We start from the raw sequence: 19,743 nt of genomic DNA on the forward strand, positions 1-19,743 counted from the left end.
GGCTCGTTGGTTCCCTGGCGCTGTACGCGCGGGGCCAACTTTGTGCTGCCATATAGGCCGAACTGAAAGTGTTATGCACAAATCTGTAGTTTGTTCAAACCTAGTTAAAAAAAAGTTCGTGTCCACGAGCCGGCAGTCGAAGTAAAATCGCGGCAGACGGCGAAGTATCTGCATACACGCCGCCACCCAGCGCGAACTTCTAATCTAAACCCGAACCCCAGATATTCCTCCGTATATAACTGCCCGTCCGTCCACAGAGATCCCATCATCGCCGCCGGAGAGCAGCTCAAGTTCCAGCCTCCCCCTCCATACCACCCAACTCAGCACGGTCAGGGCTGAGATCTTCCAATTCGTTTGATTTTCCTTCCGACCTGTTCTTTTCCTTCAAGTGATGGCAGTGACAATTTGCAGATACTCAAGCTCAGCAGACCAAATCATAAGTTTTCTCTTAGGAGTTCATTTGTATGCCGATTATCCCGCTGAACCGAGCCATCTGATGCCTGATTTTTCAATCTTCCGTTCATTTTTCTTTTCTTTATCCGGATTCTTCTCTTTCATGTTTGGTATTTTTGTTTTGTATTGGAGGGCGTAGTTGCGATGAGGATAACAAGCTCCCTCTTCTAAAAGGATTGACAACATCGCTGGCAGAATCGAACCAATTAGATATTGCCACCACTGACTAACTATGTCGTACCCTCCAATCGTTCTTCACTGTTGATCTTCGTTTGCTTTTTCTCTACAATATCTCTTTGGACCGTGAGGATTTATTGATGCATAATCCAACACTTGATCCGAGGCCGGCTTGAGCCATCCATTGATGTCATCTTTTGCATATGAGTCCATCAGAGATCAGGTTTGTTTTATTTAATTTGTTTTGATTTTTTTGTTGATTCGCTCAGTATCAGGGGATAAAACCATGAAACAATCTTAGGACACCTTCTAACACACAGTGCCTATTTTCCTGTGAATGAGAAGGCATTTATATTATGATGATACGCCTTTTTTTCTTTCGTTTTTTAGTCCAATCTGTCTTCACGTTAGATCTATATATAATGCAATTGACACCCATGATGATTAGCTTTATGTTGGAATTACCGTCTGATATCAGATGACGATATTTCAGCTCTTCTGAGGCTTGAAACCAGTAGCTTTAGGTCTTTACTGTTAGTGGTGTTAATCTTGTTTCTTAGATTGTCACTGTGAAGATTCTCAGACCATAGGAAGTGCCGTATGACACTGTAAACAACAACTGCTTCTCTCTACTGCAAGTGTCCTCCTTCGGTCATAACCTTTGTGGTTTGGTCTGGGCTGGAATCTTCATTTGTAGCTAGTTTGATTCAGCTGTGTGCGTGATTTTAAGCAGGTCTCTGAGGGATTCTATTCAATATTGTTTGCTCTGTTTTTTTGGCTTAGTAGTATCTAATTGCTTGTATATAGGCCTGATGCCTGATCAACATTATTTGATCAACTGGGGAAATAATATGGCTATGATGATAAATTTAAGGCTTGTTTCTCAAAACATTCGCAGATGCCGCCTAAGAGCTTTCGCCCTGACAGGCTTGAGAGCTAATGCTGTTAATTCCTTCCTTGGATGTCCGAGCCTTGTTAATATCCCCATTATATGTTGTTTCTATTTTAGTCTGTTGTCTTCCGGTGCTTTTTTTTGGCATTGCAAATGATGATAAATTTAAGGCTTGTTTCTCAAACATTCGCAGTTGCCGCCTAAGAGATTTCGCCCTGCCAGGCTTGAGAGATGATGCTGCTAGATTCTTCCTTGGATGTCTGATGCAATGCAGCATTTTAACCATCTATTCTTTTTGTGCATTATGATATGATAGCTTCAGTTTCATGACCAGTCTCATTTTGCGCTTGTTTTCCTTTTTGTATTTTTATTATTGTTTGTGCGAGTTTGAGATGTAGATGTTCATAGTGTTAACTTATTTTGTGGATCTGGGTCCTCACGTTTGGATTTGGTCAGGCGCGGCTCGGGCCTTGCAGGGGTGAGTGTGGCCTCTTTGTGCTCTGGCCTTGGCCGGGTCACACGAGTGGTCCGGCCTGATGTGGGCCCGCTGCTTGGCCGCCTAGCATCCTAGGGTTGCGTAATGTAGAGGCTCGTGATGGAAGTAGGAGCGTGCTTGTTCGATGTTTCGTGTTCTTTGATAGTGGCGGTCTGATCTTTCGTGTTCATTGATAGGCGCACGCAGGAGTTTGGTCATGGTTGAGATTCGAGGTGGTTCGTGGCCTTTGACTGCATGTCTTTGGTACCTATGAGCTTGGTGCTCAACAAGATTGGCGGTTTGTGCCGTATCTATTGACTCGGCATTTGGTTTGCGGTTGGTAGATCTAGTGATTGGTGTTGGTCGATGGCCTTCGTAAGGTGTGGTTGGCTGCTTCGACGATGGGCTTATTAAACTGTGAGCTAGCTCGGTGGTGGTGCTAGGTGGGCGCCATTGTGTGGATGAGGTGATGCCAGAAGCTTGGTGAAAACCTTGTCTTGGTTTTGGTCATGACCAGTAATGGTGGCGACCATGGTCGCCGCTTCCCTTCTTGCAGGCACCGCTGTTTTGCTTCCACACCCATCTTGCGTGGATCATTGCAGCTTCGGGGGTATCCATGAAATCGTCGAAGTCGGCCGGGTTATCTTGCGCCGGTGTCGGGTTGGGCGTTCCGTCGAATAGCTTGCGGGCGTCGGGTCATCTTTTGCATCCCGATGGCAGATTGGCCGGCGTCGGACCCAGTCGTGACGTTGAGGTCGATGCTGACCGTGGGAGCGGGGGTGGCCGGCGTGATCACGCTACCGTCCAGTGACGTGTAGAAGCGGGTCGCACCATGGTCGTGCGCCGGATGGAGACCGCCCATCTACGATGTTGTGGAAGAGCTCGGCGACTACCCCTGTGAAGGTCGAATGGCCGACGAGTAGGTGCTCGCTGCGACCATGGCGGCAAGAATAGTTGGCATGGGTCGGTTGAGCCCTAGCACGACGAGGGTGTCCTGTAGCGCTGCCTGCGTGGCCTTGGCGAAGAGGGCCTCGTTATCCTCAACGGCGGCCTTGTGTTGCGCAGCCGCGACGTTGATGGCGGCCTGGGCGGAGGCTTTCCTCTCCGCTGTTTCTCGGGAGAGCTGCGCTGGCATGAGCACCTTCTTGGGTTTCTTCTTCTTTTGGGTCGCGTGGCGGGAGGCGGTGGTGGCTGGGATGCCGGCGGTGGTGTCGTTTGGGGCGGTGGCCATGGCAGGAGCAGGAGGGCGGGAGGATTTTTTGGAGAGCAGGGGGAATTAAAATTTTGTGCCCCCGACGTGCGTGCCAGTGGGTGTTCAAGGACATGCGTCCCGCGCGCCACGCCCTATTCGTTTCGACGCAAATGCAGCCCAAATATGGGCTGGAAATGGGTCACGGATGGAGAAAAAATGGACGCCTGTCCATTTGCGTCGGCGTGTTGGGCCGCGTTTTTGAGTGAGGAATAGAGCATGGAATGGAATATCTCTGGAATTTCGCTACCGGACGGTACACAAAGGGCTGATGTCCTTGTTAAACCACAAGGTCAAAGTTATCGGTTAAGCTTACCACTAACTTTGATGCCGGTTATCGTGGCCTTGCAGCGTGCAAAAGCAGAGATATCCTGGCCACTTGATTACGACTTCCATACACGCCAACACTGCCATCTAATGGCGGTCGACAGCCTGAATTAGTGCAGGATTGAAATGGACTGCACCCGTGTTCAACTCCATATCGTTTTCTCCCTTCCCTTTTACCGGCACGCTTTGTGCTCACGGGCGCGCGATGTGCCCAGATATTTCCGTGTCATGGGCTCATGGCAGTCTTGCTGTGCTGCATGCACCGACGATCTTTGTAAGTGGGAACGGACGGACATGGTCAAGCCGTGGCATCAGAATTTTGCCCAGCTCCGGCAGCTACCAGATTCTTCAGTCACGGGACTCTCGGCATAGGAACAAAATTAACCAATAACAGCTTGCTTTTCCTTTTCTTGCAATTCCAGTGGGCCGCGAGCACATGACGCCCGGCGATATAAACTGCTTTTCTGAGAGATTTTAGTAAGTCGGCACAAAAATCCGCAGCGAAGAGGCTAAATCCTCCCAGGAATGGGACGGTAGTGCGTGATCGATTGCTCCGGACCACTAGCCCCATGATCGAGCGCTATAAATAGGGCACAGGGCATCCACTGCAAGCACATCACAAGACGAACCCAGACGGTCAAGAGATCAAGGAAGATACCATGGAGTGCGGCCGTAGGCAATGGCAAGCGCAGCTGGCGGGGCTCGCGCTCGCGTTCCTCCTCTTTGCGCCTGAGTTGGTGCAGTGCGCGGGCGCCGAGGCCGACGGCGAGAAGGACGGGCTGGCGTCGCCGGGGAAGACTGTGCCGCCGGTTCCGCCTGGGTGGACCGGCGACTCGGGGTCCGCCCAGGGGTCCAGCCCTGACGGCTCCACCTGGAAGTACGAGTGGGGATGGGCTGCCGGGCCTGTTGGAAAGGGCTCCGGTTTCGGATACGGTTACGGTTACGGTGGCAGCGGTGATGCAGGCGGCGGGGGCGAAGGTGGTGGCAGTGGCGGAGGAAGCGGAAGAACGTTTGGTCCACGCGATCGCGGATACGGTGGATATCCCGGTGGCTATGGTGGCAACGGTGCTGGTGGTTATAATGGGGAAGGAGCGTTTGGCGGCGAAGATGGTGGCGCTGGCTGGAACAAGCGCGGTGGATTCCGCGGTGGAGGGACGCAGAAGAAGCAGGACGGTGGCGGTAAAAACTGAAGCCGCCTGTGTCGTTACTCTCTTAGCCATGCAGAGATGCGATCAGTATACGTCATGGCAGAAATCATAATGCTAATATAGCTAAAGCAGTCTATATACTTCTATAATTAAACGATGGTGTACTTGTACGGTTGTACCTATGAATGGTGTATATGATTGTTGCATGTTCTCTCAGTCTCGACTCGATCCGTATCAGGGGTCGATGTGCTGATGCATGTATGTATCACTTCGCTTCGTATTTTTCTTTGCCTGATGCCAATCGTCCAATATAATCGACGACTCGACGAGGTTAAGTAAAGGTGTTCAGAGCATTTACATGCGGGCGTTGTTTGTGTTCAGAGCATTTACATGCGGGCGCCTCAAACAACCTTAAATCATCTGGACGGACGGACCGATCATCGTTCAGTCAAAAAAACCGATCTATCCGAGCGCCTTAAACCGGTCTCAAACGCTCGGGCTATCCGGCACCTCTCATATCCTGCCCAAATGTAGGCGAATATGAGGTGACCCGGTTGCGACCAGGCGTGTTCGCCATGTTAGCACGACCCACAACCGTCCCCACAAAATATCCTAATCCAGAAATCCTAGTTCACTTCGTCCCGCTCAAGCTCCGTCTCTTCTCCTTCCCTTCTTTGGTTTTTCCTATTTTGATTCAATCCGATGACTTCGGTGAGCATGTTGAGCTCCGGCAGCCGCTCCAACGACGACGCCATCGATGTCGATGAGGAGCTGGCCCTCCGCATTGCGCTAAAGCGGTCGGGTGGACACGAGGGGAGGGGCAATTCCGGATCTGCTTCGTCGCCGCTTGACTAAGCGCAGACGCCACAGCTGGCCCCTCCCAGCCGCGCGCGGCTCCTCAAGGGTTGATCAATCCGCGCCGCCCCTTTGTCGCCCACCTCCCCCGCCGGCCGCTGCTCCGCAAGGGCAGCGGTAGGTTCTAGTGCCCATTCCGCCGGCCCCGCAGAGGCGCACGCCGGAATCGGAGGCGCGTGCCGCCTGCCGCGAGGGGCAGCGGATAAGGGAGAGGGAGGCGGCAAAGCAATCCGTTTGACGCCATCGTGGGTTGCCAACAGTGCCCAACGAGGAGGAGCGGCTCCTCGCTTTGTTTTGGACTCTAATTTGCATGATTTGTGTTAGAATAAATTTGAGGCATGTCGTCGATCATCCGAGGACCAAGCAATCACACGAGCACGACCCGAGATTTATTAACGAGGTTCACCGATATGGCTACATCCCCGGGGCCTGACTACGGGCGCTCCTCCCCGTGACACCGTCACAATACCGCACACCGGCCACCCGGGCATCGGCACACGCCACCGGCTCCCCCTTGCGCACCTGTGCTATTATGTTGGCATAGGTTACATCGTGTGTCTACCCCCGCTATATATGAGAGGCCTATGATACAAGTGTCCTACTAGGACACGACTCCACATCCTATGTAAACACAATACAACTCATAATCCAACTGTAACCTACCTTGTACACAATATTCGACACAACTCCAACAAACTCCACCTTGGCGAATATTCTCCACCACCTTGGATTCGTCCATGCGTCAAACTTCCATGTACATTGAACTTGAGTTTATCCCATGAGTACCCCTGCTACTCCAAAAACTTCATGTGACTCCACCTGCAACTTGTAGTCCCTTATTTTCTTGATCACAGTCAACACTCGAGCAAAATTAAGTTTCTTGTTACTCTAGTTTGTGCTCCCAACTTCCCGAGTATCAGTCCAACGCCATCACACAGTGATCAATGACCTGTGTGAAAGTGAACAACTCATAAGAGTTACCTGAACTCAACATCACCGCTCCTTTCTTGACCGCATGTCTGAAACATGAAGGAATTTCACCGTTGTTTGTAGTCATCCCGAGTCAAATTCGCAGTTGTCTCACCACATGTATGACCACCAGAGCCCTGGCCCGTCTCCATGTCCAGTGCATACCGCACACCTCGCCGCTATTACCGCGTCGAGCATCCGCTGTCCCGGTCGAGTCTCAAGGGTCGCGAACCCACACCACTCAACCCCCACTGCAGAGTACCGCCGATCATCACCGACCGATGACGAGTTTCAGGCTTCCATCAGACCACTGGGCTCCAGTCCGAATTACGTGTCACTCGCTTTCCTCCATTGCTGAATAGGCTTCGATTCCCTGGATCCTTACACCGTAGCCCCTCAATCCAGCTCCACGTTCAACATCACTCCATGGTAGATGATCAGTCCACCCTCGCGTCCCGTCGACTTCAAGTTCTCATGTGCACCGCCTTAAATCAATCCCGCGCCATAATCTTGTCGAAGCCACACAAGCACTCAGGCCTGTGCCGTGTGTTTCCACGCCTAGAAGTCGGTCACCATCAGCATCACGCACCTATGTCGTCATCGCCGACCCCACCACCGTCTTCTGTACCAATCGACTTGTGTCGATCCGTCAGACTGTCCAGGCCAACTGCCCTATGTGTCTTACCTGAGCCGAACTTTCCTGACTGCAACCATCTACAACTCCTCACAGCCATCATCGTCCATCTTAACTGGCTTGACACCCCGCAACACCTTCAAGCATACCTGTCGCGCCAACAATTTTTCACCCATGTCTGCCATAATTCAAGGTTTTCAGTTCTGTTGAACTTCTCCACCTCAAACCTGATGCCCGATGACATCATAATTCTTCGTACGACTGACGCTGCAAAAAATTATCCGAGCTTCCCTCTCAGGTGATGCCCAAGTACACAAACAAATATGTACTACTTGCAAATTCCAACCAAAAACAACCTTCTGGTCTTCACGTGTGTAGCTCCCTGGCACTCAAGTCCCGATGCTAGTACTGCCCTTTGTGTCAAATCTGCTCCTGAAGGATACACAAACGATGGATATTTTCCTTTGCCGATCTAAATCTGTAGGTTACCTTGATGTTGCACGTCTACCGGCTCCTCTAGGGACTCGGTCCCTCTTTTTTTCTAAAAACAAATCTCAACATGCCTTGTAGCTTCAACGTGTCACGAAATCCATGATGCTCCTGGACGGGCCTCTCGCGTGCCGCCTAGCTGCTCAACTCGCGACTTCGTGCACGCCTATGGGTTTCCTGCCTGGGGCCACGCCCACGTGTACATGGAAATTCGCCGCCGCTGGCTTAGCGCACGCCTGATCCAATCTGCATGTTTCGCCGCTGTACGCTCGCCCAATCAATCCACCGATCAACCGCCGCACGTCACGTCTGCTGCTTGCACACGTATCTCGCTCTGATTTACCTTTTCCGATCTCGCAGAGAACCACGCCGCAGTCGGCTGCATCTCAACTCAATCCTTCCTCTAAATCAACGATTCACATCCTCCAGACAACCTAGCTCATGATACCACTTGTTAGAATAAATCCGAGGCATACCGTCGATTATCCGAGGACCAAGCAATCACACGAGCACGACACCGAGATTTGTTAACGAGGTTCACCGATATGGCTACATCTCCGGGGCCTGACTACGGGCGCTCCTCCCCGTGACACCGTCACAATACCGTACACCGGCCACCCGAGCGTCGGCACACGCCGCCGGCTCCCACTTGCACGCATGTGCTATTATATTGGCATAGGTTACATCGTGTGTCTACCCCCACTATATATGACAGGCTTAGGATACAAGTGTCCTACTAGGACATGACTCCACATCCTATGTAAACACAATACAACTCATAGTCCAACTGTAACCTACCTTGTACACAATATTCGACACAACTCCAACAATTTGAATGGAACTAACCCGGACTGACGCTGTATTCAGCAGAATTGCCATGGTGTTATTTTTGTGCAGAAATCAAAGTTCTCGGATTGACTTGAAAATTTACGTAGAATTTTTGTGGAATATATAAAAATATTGGCGGAAAAAGATACCAGAGGGGGGCCACCCAGGAGCCAGAAGCTCTGGGGCGCGCCTCCCAGGCTTGTGCCCCCCTGGAGCTCCGGCAACCCTAAGTCCAACTCCATAAATACTTATTCGCGGAGGGCTGATCTATAGTCCGTTCGGGGCTCAGGAGGGTGGAATCCGATGCCGTCGTCATCATCAACCTTCCTCCATCACCAATTTCATGATGCTCACCGCCGGGAGTGAGTAATTTCTTCGTAGGCTTGATGGAAGGTGATGGGTTGGATGAGATTTATCATGTAATCGAGTTAATTTTGTTAGGGCTTTATCCGTAGTATCCACTGTGTTCTGAGATTGATGTTGCTATGACTTTGCTATGCTTAATGCTTGTCACTAGGGCCCGAGTGCCATGATTTTAGATCTGAACCTATTATATTTTCATGAATATATTTGTGTTCTTGATCCTATCTTGCAAGTTGTAGACACCTATTACGAGTTATGATCTGCATACTCCAAGGTGACAATAATTGGTATTCTTTCCGGAGATTACCGTAGTTTGAGGAGTTCATGTATTCACTAAGTGCTAATGCTTTGTTCCGGTTCTCTATTAAAAGGAGGCCTTAATATCCCTTAGTTTCCTTATGGACCCCGCTGCCACGGGAGGGTATGACAAAAGATGTCATGCAAGTTCTTTTCCATAAGCACGTATGACTATATACGGAATACATGCCTACATTACATTGATGAATCGGAGCTAGTTATGTGTCGCCCTAGGTTATACTGCTACATGATGAGTATTATCCAACACAATTATCCATCGCTGATCCAATGCCTACGAGCTTTTCACATATTGATCTTTGCTAAGTTACTTTGGCCGTTGCTACTGTTACAATCACTACAAAACTGCTACTGTTACTATTGCCATCGTTACCGTTACTATCATACTTCTTTGCTACTAAATAGTTTGCTGCAGATATTAAGTCTTTCATGTGTAGTTGAATTGATAACTCAATTGCTAATACTTGTGAATATTCTTTGGCTCCCCTTGTGTCGAATCAATAAATTTAGGTTGAATACTCTACCCTCGAAAACTGTTGCAATCACCTATACTTGTGGGTTATCAACGATCGGAATGACAAAGGGCCAGTGAGGAAGTGGTGAAGAAGCTCTGCCCATCCGTTTTATATTTTCGTTTTTAGTTGTTTTACTTTAAAACCAGTCTAGTAATGAACTGGGCGATCTTTTGGATGACGTAAAGTGGATTATGTGCATTTCGGTGTCCATTTGTTGCCGACTTCTATGTGTGTTGCTTGAATGTCCATCTGTTTTATTGATGACCTACGTAGTCTAGTTTCACGTTGCATGCATATTATACATTTAGGGTGCCAGATACGAGGTACGTGGTTGTGGGTGAGAACTTGATGTCTGACCGGTCATTATCCGCGGACGCGCCCGGGCATGTCTGCGGACGTATAAGGCGCCAGATTTGGTAATTGTGACTGTAGATGCTCTTAGCGAGAAATCTTTCAATCTATACATTTTCAATCGTGATAGTACAACGAACACAAGAAATAATAAAATTTACATCCAGATCCGTAGACCACCCCGCGACGAGTACAAGCGCTGAAGCGAGCCAAATGCGCGCCACCGTCATTGCTCCTCCCTCGCCGGAGCCATGCAAAACTTGTTGTAGTAGTCAGTCAAGAAGTAGTCATGCTAAGACCCTATAAGACCAGCTCACCAGAACAATAACTACTGTTGATGAAGAGATGCATAGATTGGAAGGATCCAACCTGAAGACATAAGAATATAGACAAACGAAGACTGTATCCGAGTAGATCCACCAAAGACAACCATCGACCAAACCCGCAAGATCCGCCAAAGACATACCCCCGCACGCTCTCCGACGATGCTAGATGCACCACCTGGAGGGGCTAGGCGGGGAGATCCTTATTCCAATTTCAGGGAGCCGCCGCCATCTTGCCTTCCTGAACCGGACACAAACCGTAACAAAACTCGGGAAAACATCTAAAAACGGAGCCCTCTCGCCGGTAAGTGTCGGGATCCACCACGCCTCGTGGCCCTAGGACAACCAGAGACAAGCCGGACTGGCAATGGCACCAGCGGGAGGGAGAGAAACCTGAGGATTTTTTCTGGAGGTGGCAGCTAGGTGTGTGTTGCTTACGGTTGTTCACGAGGAAATTTCGTGGAATCACGTTTCAAGCTTTGAGAATCCTAGAGTATTCTTTATGGCGTGTTCAAATCCTCTCCAGCTTCACAAAACTTCACATATTCAAGTTCTCCTCCTCGCTTCTAACTTCAGGTAGCTATCCCAGGAGCGTTCGACTCCATCGACAACTTCTCCCACAGCTGCAGCCCAGTCGGGAGGGTTGTCGCATGTTAGGTGTGTTGGGGAACGTAGTAATTTCAAAAATTTCCTACGCACACGCAAGATCATGGTGATGCATAGCAACGAGAGGGGAGAGTGTTGTCTACGTACCCTCGTAGACCGAAAGCGGAAGCGTTAACACAACGCGGTTGATGTAGTCGTACGTCTTCACGATCCGACCGATCAAGTACCGAACGCACGGCACCTCCGAGTTCAGCACACGTTCAGCTCGATGACGTCCCTCAAACTCCGATCCAGCCGAGTGTTGAGGGAGAGTTTCGTCAGCACGACGGCGTGGTGACGATGATGATGTTCTACCGACGCAGGGCTTCGCCTAAGCACCGCTACGATATTATCGAGGTGTAATATGGTGGAGGGGGGCACCGCACACGGCTAAGAGACCAATAGATCAATTGTTGTGTCTATGGGGTGCCCCCTGCCCCCGTATATAAAGGAGCAAGGGGGGAGGCGGCCGGCCTAGGAGGAGGGCGCGCCAAGGGGGAGTCCTACTCCGTTGTAGTAGGAGAAGGGAAGGGAGAAGGAGAAGGAAGGAAGGGGGCGCCCCCCCTCCCTAGTCCAATTCGGACTAGTCCATGGGGAGGGGTGCGGCCACCCTTTGGGGCCTTTCTCTCCTTTCCCGTATGGCCCATTAAGGCCCAATACGAATTCCCGTAACTCTTCGGTACTCCGAAAAATACCCGAATCACTCGGAACCTTTCCGATGTCCGAATATAGTCGTCCAATATATCGATCTTTACGTCTCGACCATTTCGAGACTCCTCGTCATGTCCCCGATCTCATCCGGGACTCCGAACTCCTTCGGTACACCAAAACTCATAATAAAACTGTCATCGTAACGTTAAGCGTGCGGACCCTACGGGTTCGAGAACTATGTAGACATGACCGAGACACGTCTCCGGTCAATAACCAATAGCGGGACCTGGATGCCCATATTGGTCCCACATATTCTACGAAAATCTTTATCGGTCAAACCGCATAACAACATACGTTGTTCCCTTTGTCATCGGTATGCTACTTGCCCGAGATTCGATCGTCGGTATCTTAATACCTAGTTCAATCTCGTTACCGGCAAGTCTCTTTACTCGTTCCGTAATACATCATCTCGCAACAAACTCATTAGTTGCAATGCTTGCAAGGCTTAAGTGATGTGCATTACCGAGAGGGCCCAGAGATACCTCTCCGACAATCGGAGTGACAAATCCTAATCTTGAAATACGCCAACCCAACAAGTACCTTCGGAGACACCTATAGAGAACCTTTATAATCACCCAGTTACGTTGTGACGTTTGGTAGCACACAAAGTGTTCCTCCGGTAAACGGGAGTTGCATAATCTCATAGTCATAGGAACATGTATAAGTCATGAAGAAAGCAATAGCAACATACTAAACGATCGAGTGCTAAGCTAACGGAATGGGTCAAGTCAATCACATCATTCTCCTAATGATGTGATCCTGTTAATCAAATGACAACTCATGTCTATGGCTAGGAAACATAACCATCTTTGATCAACGAGCTAGTCAAGTAGAGGCATACTAGTGACACTCTGTTTGTCTATGTATTCACACATGTATCATGTTTCTGGTTAATACAATTCTAGCATGAATAATAAACATTTATCATGATATAAGGAAATAAATAATAACTTTATTATTGCCTCTAGGGCATATTTCCTCTCTCCCACTTGCACTAGAGTCAATAATCTAGATTACACAGTAATGATTCTTACACCCATGGAGCCTTGGTGATGATCATGTTTTGCTCGTGGAAGAGGCTTAGTCAACGGGTCTGCAATATTCAGATCCATATGTATCTTGCAAATTTCTATGTCTCCCGCCTGGACTAAATCCCGGATGGAATTGAAGCGTCTTTTGATGTGCTTGGTTCTCTTGTGAAATCTGGATTCCTTTGCTAATGCAATTGCACCAGTATTGTCACAAAAGATTTTCATTGGACCCGATGCACTAGGTATGACACCTAGATCGGATATGAACTCCTTCATCCAGACTCCTTCATTTGCTGCTTCCGAAGCAGCTATGTACTCCGCTTCACATGTAGATCCCGCCACGACGCTTTGTTTAGAACTGCACCAACTGACAGCTCCACCGTTCAATGTAAACACGTATCTGGTTTGCGATTTAGAATCGTCCGGATCAGTGTCAAAGCTTGCATCGATGTAACCATTTACGATGAGCTCTTTGTCACCTCCATAAACGAGAAACATATCCTTACTCCTTTTCAAGTATTTTAGGATGTTCTTGACCGCTGTCCAGTGATCCACTCCTGGATTACTTTGGTACCTCCCTGCTAGACTTATAGCAAGGCACACATCAGGTCTGGTACACAGCATTGCATACATGATAGAGCCTATGGCTGAAGCATAGGGGACATCTTTCATCTTCTCTCTATCTTCTGCAATGGTCGGGCATTGAGTCTTACTCAACTTCACACCTTGTAATACAGGCAAGAACCCTTTCTTTGCTTGATCCATTTTGAACTTCTTCAAAACTTTGTCAAGGTATGTGCTTTGTGAAAGTCCAATTAAGCGTCTTGATCTATCTCTATAGATCTTGATGCCCAATATATACGCAGCTTCACCGAGGTCTTTCATTGTAAAACTCTTATTCAAGTATCCCTTTATGCTATCCAGAAATTCTATATCATTTCCAATCAGCAATATGTCATCCACATATAATATCAGAAATGCTACAAAGCTCCCACTCACTTTCTTGTAAATACAAGCTTCTCCAAAAGTCTGTACAAAACCAAATGCTTTGATCACACTATCAAAGCGTTTATTCCAACTCCGAGAGGCTTGCACCAGTCCATAAATGTATCGCTGGAGCTTGCACACTTTGTTAGCTCCCTTTGGATCGACAAAACCTTCCGGTTGCATCATATACAATTCTTCTTCCAGAAATCCATTCAGGAATGCAGTTTTGACATCCATTTGCCAAATTTCATAATCATAAAATTCGGCAATTGCTAACATGATTCAGACAGACTTAAGCATCGCTACGGGTGAGAAGGTCTCATCGTAGTCAATCCCTTGAACTTGTCGAAAACCTTTCGCGACAAGTCGAGCTTTATAGACAGTAACATTACCATCAGCTTCAGTCTTCTTCTTGAAGATCCATTTATTTTCAATGGCTTGCCGATCATCAAGCAAGTCAACCAAAGTCCATACTTTGTTCTCATACATGGATCCCATCTCGGATTTCATGGCCTCAAGCCATTTTGCGGAATCTGGGCTCACCATCGCTTCTTCATAGTTTGTAGGTTCGTCATGGTCTAGTAACATAACCTCCAGAACAGGATTACCGTACCACTCTGGTGCGGATCTTACTCTGGTTGACCTATGAGGTTCAGTAATAACTTGATCTGAAGTTTCATGATCATCATCATTAACTTCCTCACTAATTGGTGTAGGCGTCGCAGAAACCGGTTTCTGTGATGAACTACTTTCCAATAAGGGAGCAGGTACAGTTACCTCATCAAGTTCTACTTTCCTCCCACTCACTTCTTTCGAGAGAAACTCCTTCTCCAGAAAAATTCCGAATTTAGCAACAAAAGTTTTTCCTTCGGATCTGTGATAGAAGGTGTACCCAACAGTTTCCTTTGGGTATCCTATGGAGACACATTTCTCCGATTTGGGTTCGAGCTTATCAGGTTGAAGTTTTTTCACATAAGCATCACAGCCCCAAACTTTAAGAAACGACAACTTTTGTTTCTTGCCAAACCACAGTTCATAAGGCGTCGTCTCAACGGATTTTGATGCTGCCCTATTTAACGTGAATGCAGCCGTCTCTAAAGCATGACCCCAAAACGATAGCGGTAAATCAGTAAGGGACATCATAGATCGCACCATATCTAGTAAAGTACGATTACGACGTTCGGACACACCATTACGCCGTGGTGTTTCGGGTGGCGTGAGTTGCGAAACTATTCCGCATTGTTTCAAATGAAAACCAAACTCATAACTCAAATATTCTCCTCCACGATTAGATCGTAGAAATTTTATTTTCTTGTTACGATGATTTTCAACTTCACTCTGAAATTCTTTGAACTTTTCAAATGTTTCAGACTTATGTTTCATTAAGTAGATATACCCATATCTGCTCAAATCATCTGTGAAGGTGAGAAAATAACGATATCCGCCACGAGCCTCAATATTCATTGGACCACATACATCTGTATGTATGATTTCCAACAAATCTGTTGCTCTCTCCATAGTTCCGGAGAACGGTGTTTTAGTCATCTTGCCCATGAGGCACGGTTCGCAATTACCAAGTGATTCATAATCAAGTGGTTCCAAAAGTCCATCAGTATGGAGTTTCTTCATGCGCTTTACACCGATATGACCTAAACGGCAGTGCCACAAATAAGTTGCACTATCATTATCAACTCTGCATCTTTTGGCTTCAATATTATGAATATGTGTATCACTACTATCGAGATTCAACAAAAATAGACCACTCTTCAAGGGTGCATGACCATAAAAGATATTACTCATATAAATAGAACAACCATTATTGTCTGATTTAAATGAATAACCGTCTCGCATCAAACAAGATCCAAATATAATGTTCATGCTTAACGCTGGCACCAAATAACAATTATTTAGGTCTAAAACTAATCCCGAAGGTAGATGTAGAGGTAGCGTGCCGACCGCGATCACATCGACTTTGGAACCATTTCCCACGCGCATCGTCACCTCATCCTTAGCCAATCTTCGCTTAATCCGTAGCCCCTGTTTCGAGTTGCAAATATTAGCAACAGAACCAGTATCAAATACCCAGGTGCTACTGCGAGCATTAGTAAGGTACACATCAATAACATGTATATCACATATACCTTTGTGCACCTTGCCATCCTTCTTATCCGCCAAATACTTGGGGTAGTTCCGCTTCCAGTGACCAGTCTGCTTGCAGTAGAAGCACTCAATCTCAGGCTTAGGTCCAGACTTGGGTTTCTTCTCCTGAACAACAACTTGCTTGCTGTTTTTCTTGAAGTTCCCTTCTTCTTCCCTTTGCCCTTTTTCTTGAAACTAGTGGTCTTATTGACCATCAACACTTGATGCTCCTTTTTCATTTCTACCTCCGCAGCCTTTAGCATTGCGAAGAGCTCGGGAATCGTCTTATCCATCCCTTGCATGTTACAGTTCATCATGAAGCTCTTGTAGCTTGGTGGCAGTGATTAAAGAATTCTGTCAATGACGCTATCATCCGGAAGATTAACTCCCAGTTGAATCAAGTGATTGTTATACCCAGACATTTTGAGTATATGCTCACTGACAGAACTATTCTTCCATCTTGCAGCTATAGAACTTATTGGAGACTTCATATCTCTCAATCCGGGCATTTGCTTGAAATATTAACTTCAACTCCTGGAACATCTCATATGCTCCATGACGTTCAAAACGTCGTTGAAGACCCGGTTCTAAGCCGTAAAGCATGGCACACTGAACTATCGAGTAGTCATCAGCTTTGCTCTGCCAGACGTTCATAACATCTGGTGTTGCTACTGCAGCAGGCCTGGCACCCACCGGTGCTTCCTGGACGTAATTCTTCTGTGCAGCAATGAAGATAATCCTCAAGTTACGGACCCAGTCCGTGTAATTGCTACCATCATCTTTCAACTTTGCTTTCTCAAGGAACGCATTAAAATTCAACGGAACAACAGCACGGGCCATCTATCTACAATTAACATAGACAAGCAAGATACTGTCAGGTACTAAGTTCATGATAAATTCAAGTTCAATTAATCATATTACTTAAGAACTCCCACTTAGATAGACATACCTCTAATCCTCTAAGTGATCACGTGATCCATATCAACTAAACCATGTCCGATCATCACGTGAGATGGAGTAGTTTCAACGGCAAACATCACTATGCTGATCATATCTACTATATGATTCACGCTCGACCTTTCGGTCTCCGTGTTCCGAGGCCATATCTGTTATATGCTAGGCTCGTCAAATTTAACCTGAGTATTTCGCGTGTGCAACTGTTTTGCACCCGTTGTATTTGAACGTAGAGCCTATCACACCCGATCATCACGTGGTGTCTCAGCACGAAGAACTTTCGCAACGGTGCATACTCAGGGAGAACACTTATACTTTGATAATTTAGTGAGGAATCATCTTATAATGCTACCGCCAATCAAAGCAACATAAGATGCATAAAAGATAAACATCACATGCAATCAATATAAGTGATATGATATGGCCATCATCATGTTGTGCTTGTGATCTCCATCTCCGAAGCACCGTCATGATCACCATCGTCACCGGCGCGACACCTTGATCTCCATCGTAGCATCATTGTCGTCTCGCCAATCTTATGCTTCTACGACTATCGCTACCGCTTAGTGATAAAGTAAAGCATTACAGGGCGATTGCATTGCATACAATAAAGCGACAACCATATGGCTCCTGCCAGTTGCCGATAACTCGGTTACAAAACATGATCATCTCATACAATAAATTTAGCATCATGCTTTGACCATATCACATCACAACATGCCCTGCAAAAACAAGTTAGACGTCCTCTACTTTGTTGTTGCAAGTTTTACGTGGCTGCTACGGGCTTAGCAAGAACCGTTCTTACCTACGCATCAAAACCACAATGATAGTTTGTCAAGTTGGTGCTGTTTTAACCTTCGCAAGGACCGGGCGTAGCCACACTCAGTTCAACTAAAGTTGGAGAAACTGACACCCGCCAGCCACCTCTGTGCAAAGCACGTCGGACGCCAGCCACCTCTGTGCAAAGCACGTCGGAAGAACCAGTCTCGCGTAAGCGTACGCGTAATGTCGGTCCGGGCCGCTTCATCCAACAATACCACCGAACCAAAGTATGACATGCTGGTAAGCAGTATGACTTATATCGCCCACAACTCACTTGTGTTCTACTCGTGCATATGACATCTACGCATAAAACCAGGCTCGGATGCCACTGTTGGGGAACGTAGTAATTTCAAAAATTTCCTACGCACACGCAAGATCATGGTGATGCATAGCAACGAGAGGGGAGAGTGTTGTTTACGTACCCTCGTAGACCGAAAGCGGAAGCGTTAACACAACGCGGTTGATGTAGTCGTACGTCTTCACGATCCGACTGATCAAGTACCGAACGCACGGCACCTCCGAGTTCAGCACACGTTCAGCTCAATGACGTCCCTCAAACTCCGATCCTGCCGAGTGTTGAGGGAGAGTTTCGTCAGCACGACGGTGTGGTGACGATGATGATGTTCTACCGACGCAGGGCTTCGTCTAAGCACCGCTACGATATTATCAAGGTGTAATATGGTGGAGGGGGCACCGCACACGGCTAAGAGATCAATAGATCAATCGTTGTGTCTATGGGGTGCCCCCTGCCCCCGTATATAAAGGAGCAAGGAGGGAGGCGGCCGGCCTAGGAGGAGGGCATGCCAAGGGGGGAGTCCTACTCCCACCGGGAGTAGGACTCCTCCTTTCCTTGTTGGAGTAGGAGAAGGGAAGGGAGAAGGAGAAGGAAGGAAGGGGGCGCCCCCCTCCCTAGTCCAATTCGGACTAGTCCATGGGGAGGGGTGCGGCCACCCTTTGGGGCCTTTCTCTCCTTTCCCGTATGGCCCATTAAGGCCCAATACGAATTCCCGTAACTCTCCGGTACTCCGAAAAATACCCGAATCACTCGGAACCTTTTCGATGTCCGAATATAGTCGTCCAATATATCGATCTTTACGTCTCGACCATTTCGAGACTCCTCGTCATGTCCCCGATCTCATCCGGGACTCCGAACTCCTCCGGTACATCAAAACTCATAATAAAACTGTCATCGTAACGTTAAGCGTGCGGACCCTACGGGTTCGAGAACTATGTAGACATGACCGAGACACGTCTCCGGTCAATAACCAATAGCGGGACCTGGATGCCCATATTGGTTCCCACATATTCTACGAAAATCTTTATCGGTCAAACCACATAACAACATACGTTGTTCCCTTTGTCATCGGTATGTTACTTGCCCGAGATTCGATCGTCGGTATCTTAATACCTAGTTCAATCTCGTTACCGGCAAGTCTCTTTACTCGTTCCGTAATACATCATCTCGCAACAAACTCATTAGTTGCAATGTTTGCAAGGCTTAAGTGATGTGCATTACCGAGAGGGCCCAGAGATACCTCTCCGACAATCGGAGTGACAAATCCTAATCTCGAAATACGCCAACCGAACAAGTACCTTCGGAGACACCTATAGAGCACCTTTATAATCACCCAGTTACGTTGTGACGTTTGGTAGCACACAAAGTGTTCCTCCGGTAAACGGGAGTTGCATAATCTCATAGTCATAGGAACATGTATAAGTCATGAAGAAAGCAATAGCAACATACTAAACGATCGAGTGCTAAGCTAACGGAATGGGTCAAGTCAATCACATCATTCTCCTAATGATGTGATCCTATTAATCAAATGACAACTCATGTCTATGGCTAGGAAACATAACCATCTTTGATCAACGAGCTAGTCAAGTAGAGGCATACTAGTGACACTCTGTTTGTCTATGTATTCACACATGTATCATGTTTTCGGTTAATACAATTCTAGCATGAATAATAAACATTTATCATGATATAAGGAAATAAATAATAACTTTATTATTGCCTATTGGGCATATTTCCTTCAAGGTGTTGATACGTATCAAACATATTTATAATTATTGATTGTTTCATACTATTAT

The 19,743-nt window shown here is 47.4% G+C and overlaps 1 protein-coding gene and 8 non-coding genes across 9 annotated transcripts; all 9 read left to right on the forward strand.

Annotated features, from left to right (window-relative positions):
* Window positions 1-390: 390 nt before the first annotated feature.
* LOC123146640 (small nucleolar RNA Z107/R87) lies at window positions 391-494 on the forward strand. The gene has a single exon (XR_006472850.1). It is a non-coding gene; the product is annotated as a small nucleolar RNA Z107/R87 (small nucleolar RNA).
* A 93-nt stretch (window positions 495-587) lies between these two features.
* LOC123146502 (small nucleolar RNA R30/Z108) lies at window positions 588-683 on the forward strand. The gene has a single exon (XR_006472764.1). It is a non-coding gene; the product is annotated as a small nucleolar RNA R30/Z108 (small nucleolar RNA).
* Window positions 684-750: 67 nt separating this feature from the next.
* Window positions 751-843, forward strand: LOC123146659 (small nucleolar RNA snoR31). The gene has a single exon (XR_006472867.1). It is a non-coding gene; the product is annotated as a small nucleolar RNA snoR31 (small nucleolar RNA).
* A 54-nt stretch (window positions 844-897) lies between these two features.
* Window positions 898-997, forward strand: LOC123146635 (small nucleolar RNA snoR31/Z110/Z27). Its single transcript, XR_006472845.1, has one exon. It is a non-coding gene; the product is annotated as a small nucleolar RNA snoR31/Z110/Z27 (small nucleolar RNA).
* A 64-nt stretch (window positions 998-1,061) lies between these two features.
* LOC123146648 (small nucleolar RNA snoR77Y) lies at window positions 1,062-1,140 on the forward strand. Its single transcript, XR_006472857.1, has one exon. It is a non-coding gene; the product is annotated as a small nucleolar RNA snoR77Y (small nucleolar RNA).
* Window positions 1,141-1,193: 53 nt separating this feature from the next.
* On the forward strand, window positions 1,194-1,376 carry LOC123146620 (small nucleolar RNA Z112). Its single transcript, XR_006472832.1, has one exon. It is a non-coding gene; the product is annotated as a small nucleolar RNA Z112 (small nucleolar RNA).
* A 106-nt stretch (window positions 1,377-1,482) lies between these two features.
* LOC123146485 (small nucleolar RNA SNORD14) lies at window positions 1,483-1,603 on the forward strand. Its single transcript, XR_006472748.1, has one exon. It is a non-coding gene; the product is annotated as a small nucleolar RNA SNORD14 (small nucleolar RNA).
* Window positions 1,604-1,670: 67 nt separating this feature from the next.
* LOC123146488 (small nucleolar RNA SNORD14) lies at window positions 1,671-1,790 on the forward strand. Its single transcript, XR_006472751.1, has one exon. It is a non-coding gene; the product is annotated as a small nucleolar RNA SNORD14 (small nucleolar RNA).
* A 2,770-nt stretch (window positions 1,791-4,560) lies between these two features.
* Window positions 4,561-4,937, forward strand: LOC123144970 (ctenidin-1; the record flags this gene model as incomplete). Its single annotated transcript, XM_044564246.1, is given in 1 exon segment — window positions 4,561-4,937. A coding segment is annotated over 1 exon segment (203 nt), but the record flags the coding sequence as incomplete, so codon positions are not given.
* Between the last annotated feature and the right edge of the window lie 14,806 nt (window positions 4,938-19,743).

Source organism: Triticum aestivum, chromosome 6D, assembly GCF_018294505.1.
Source record: "Triticum aestivum cultivar Chinese Spring chromosome 6D, IWGSC CS RefSeq v2.1, whole genome shotgun sequence".
NCBI classification, from domain to species: Eukaryota; Viridiplantae; Streptophyta; class Magnoliopsida; order Poales; family Poaceae; genus Triticum; species Triticum aestivum.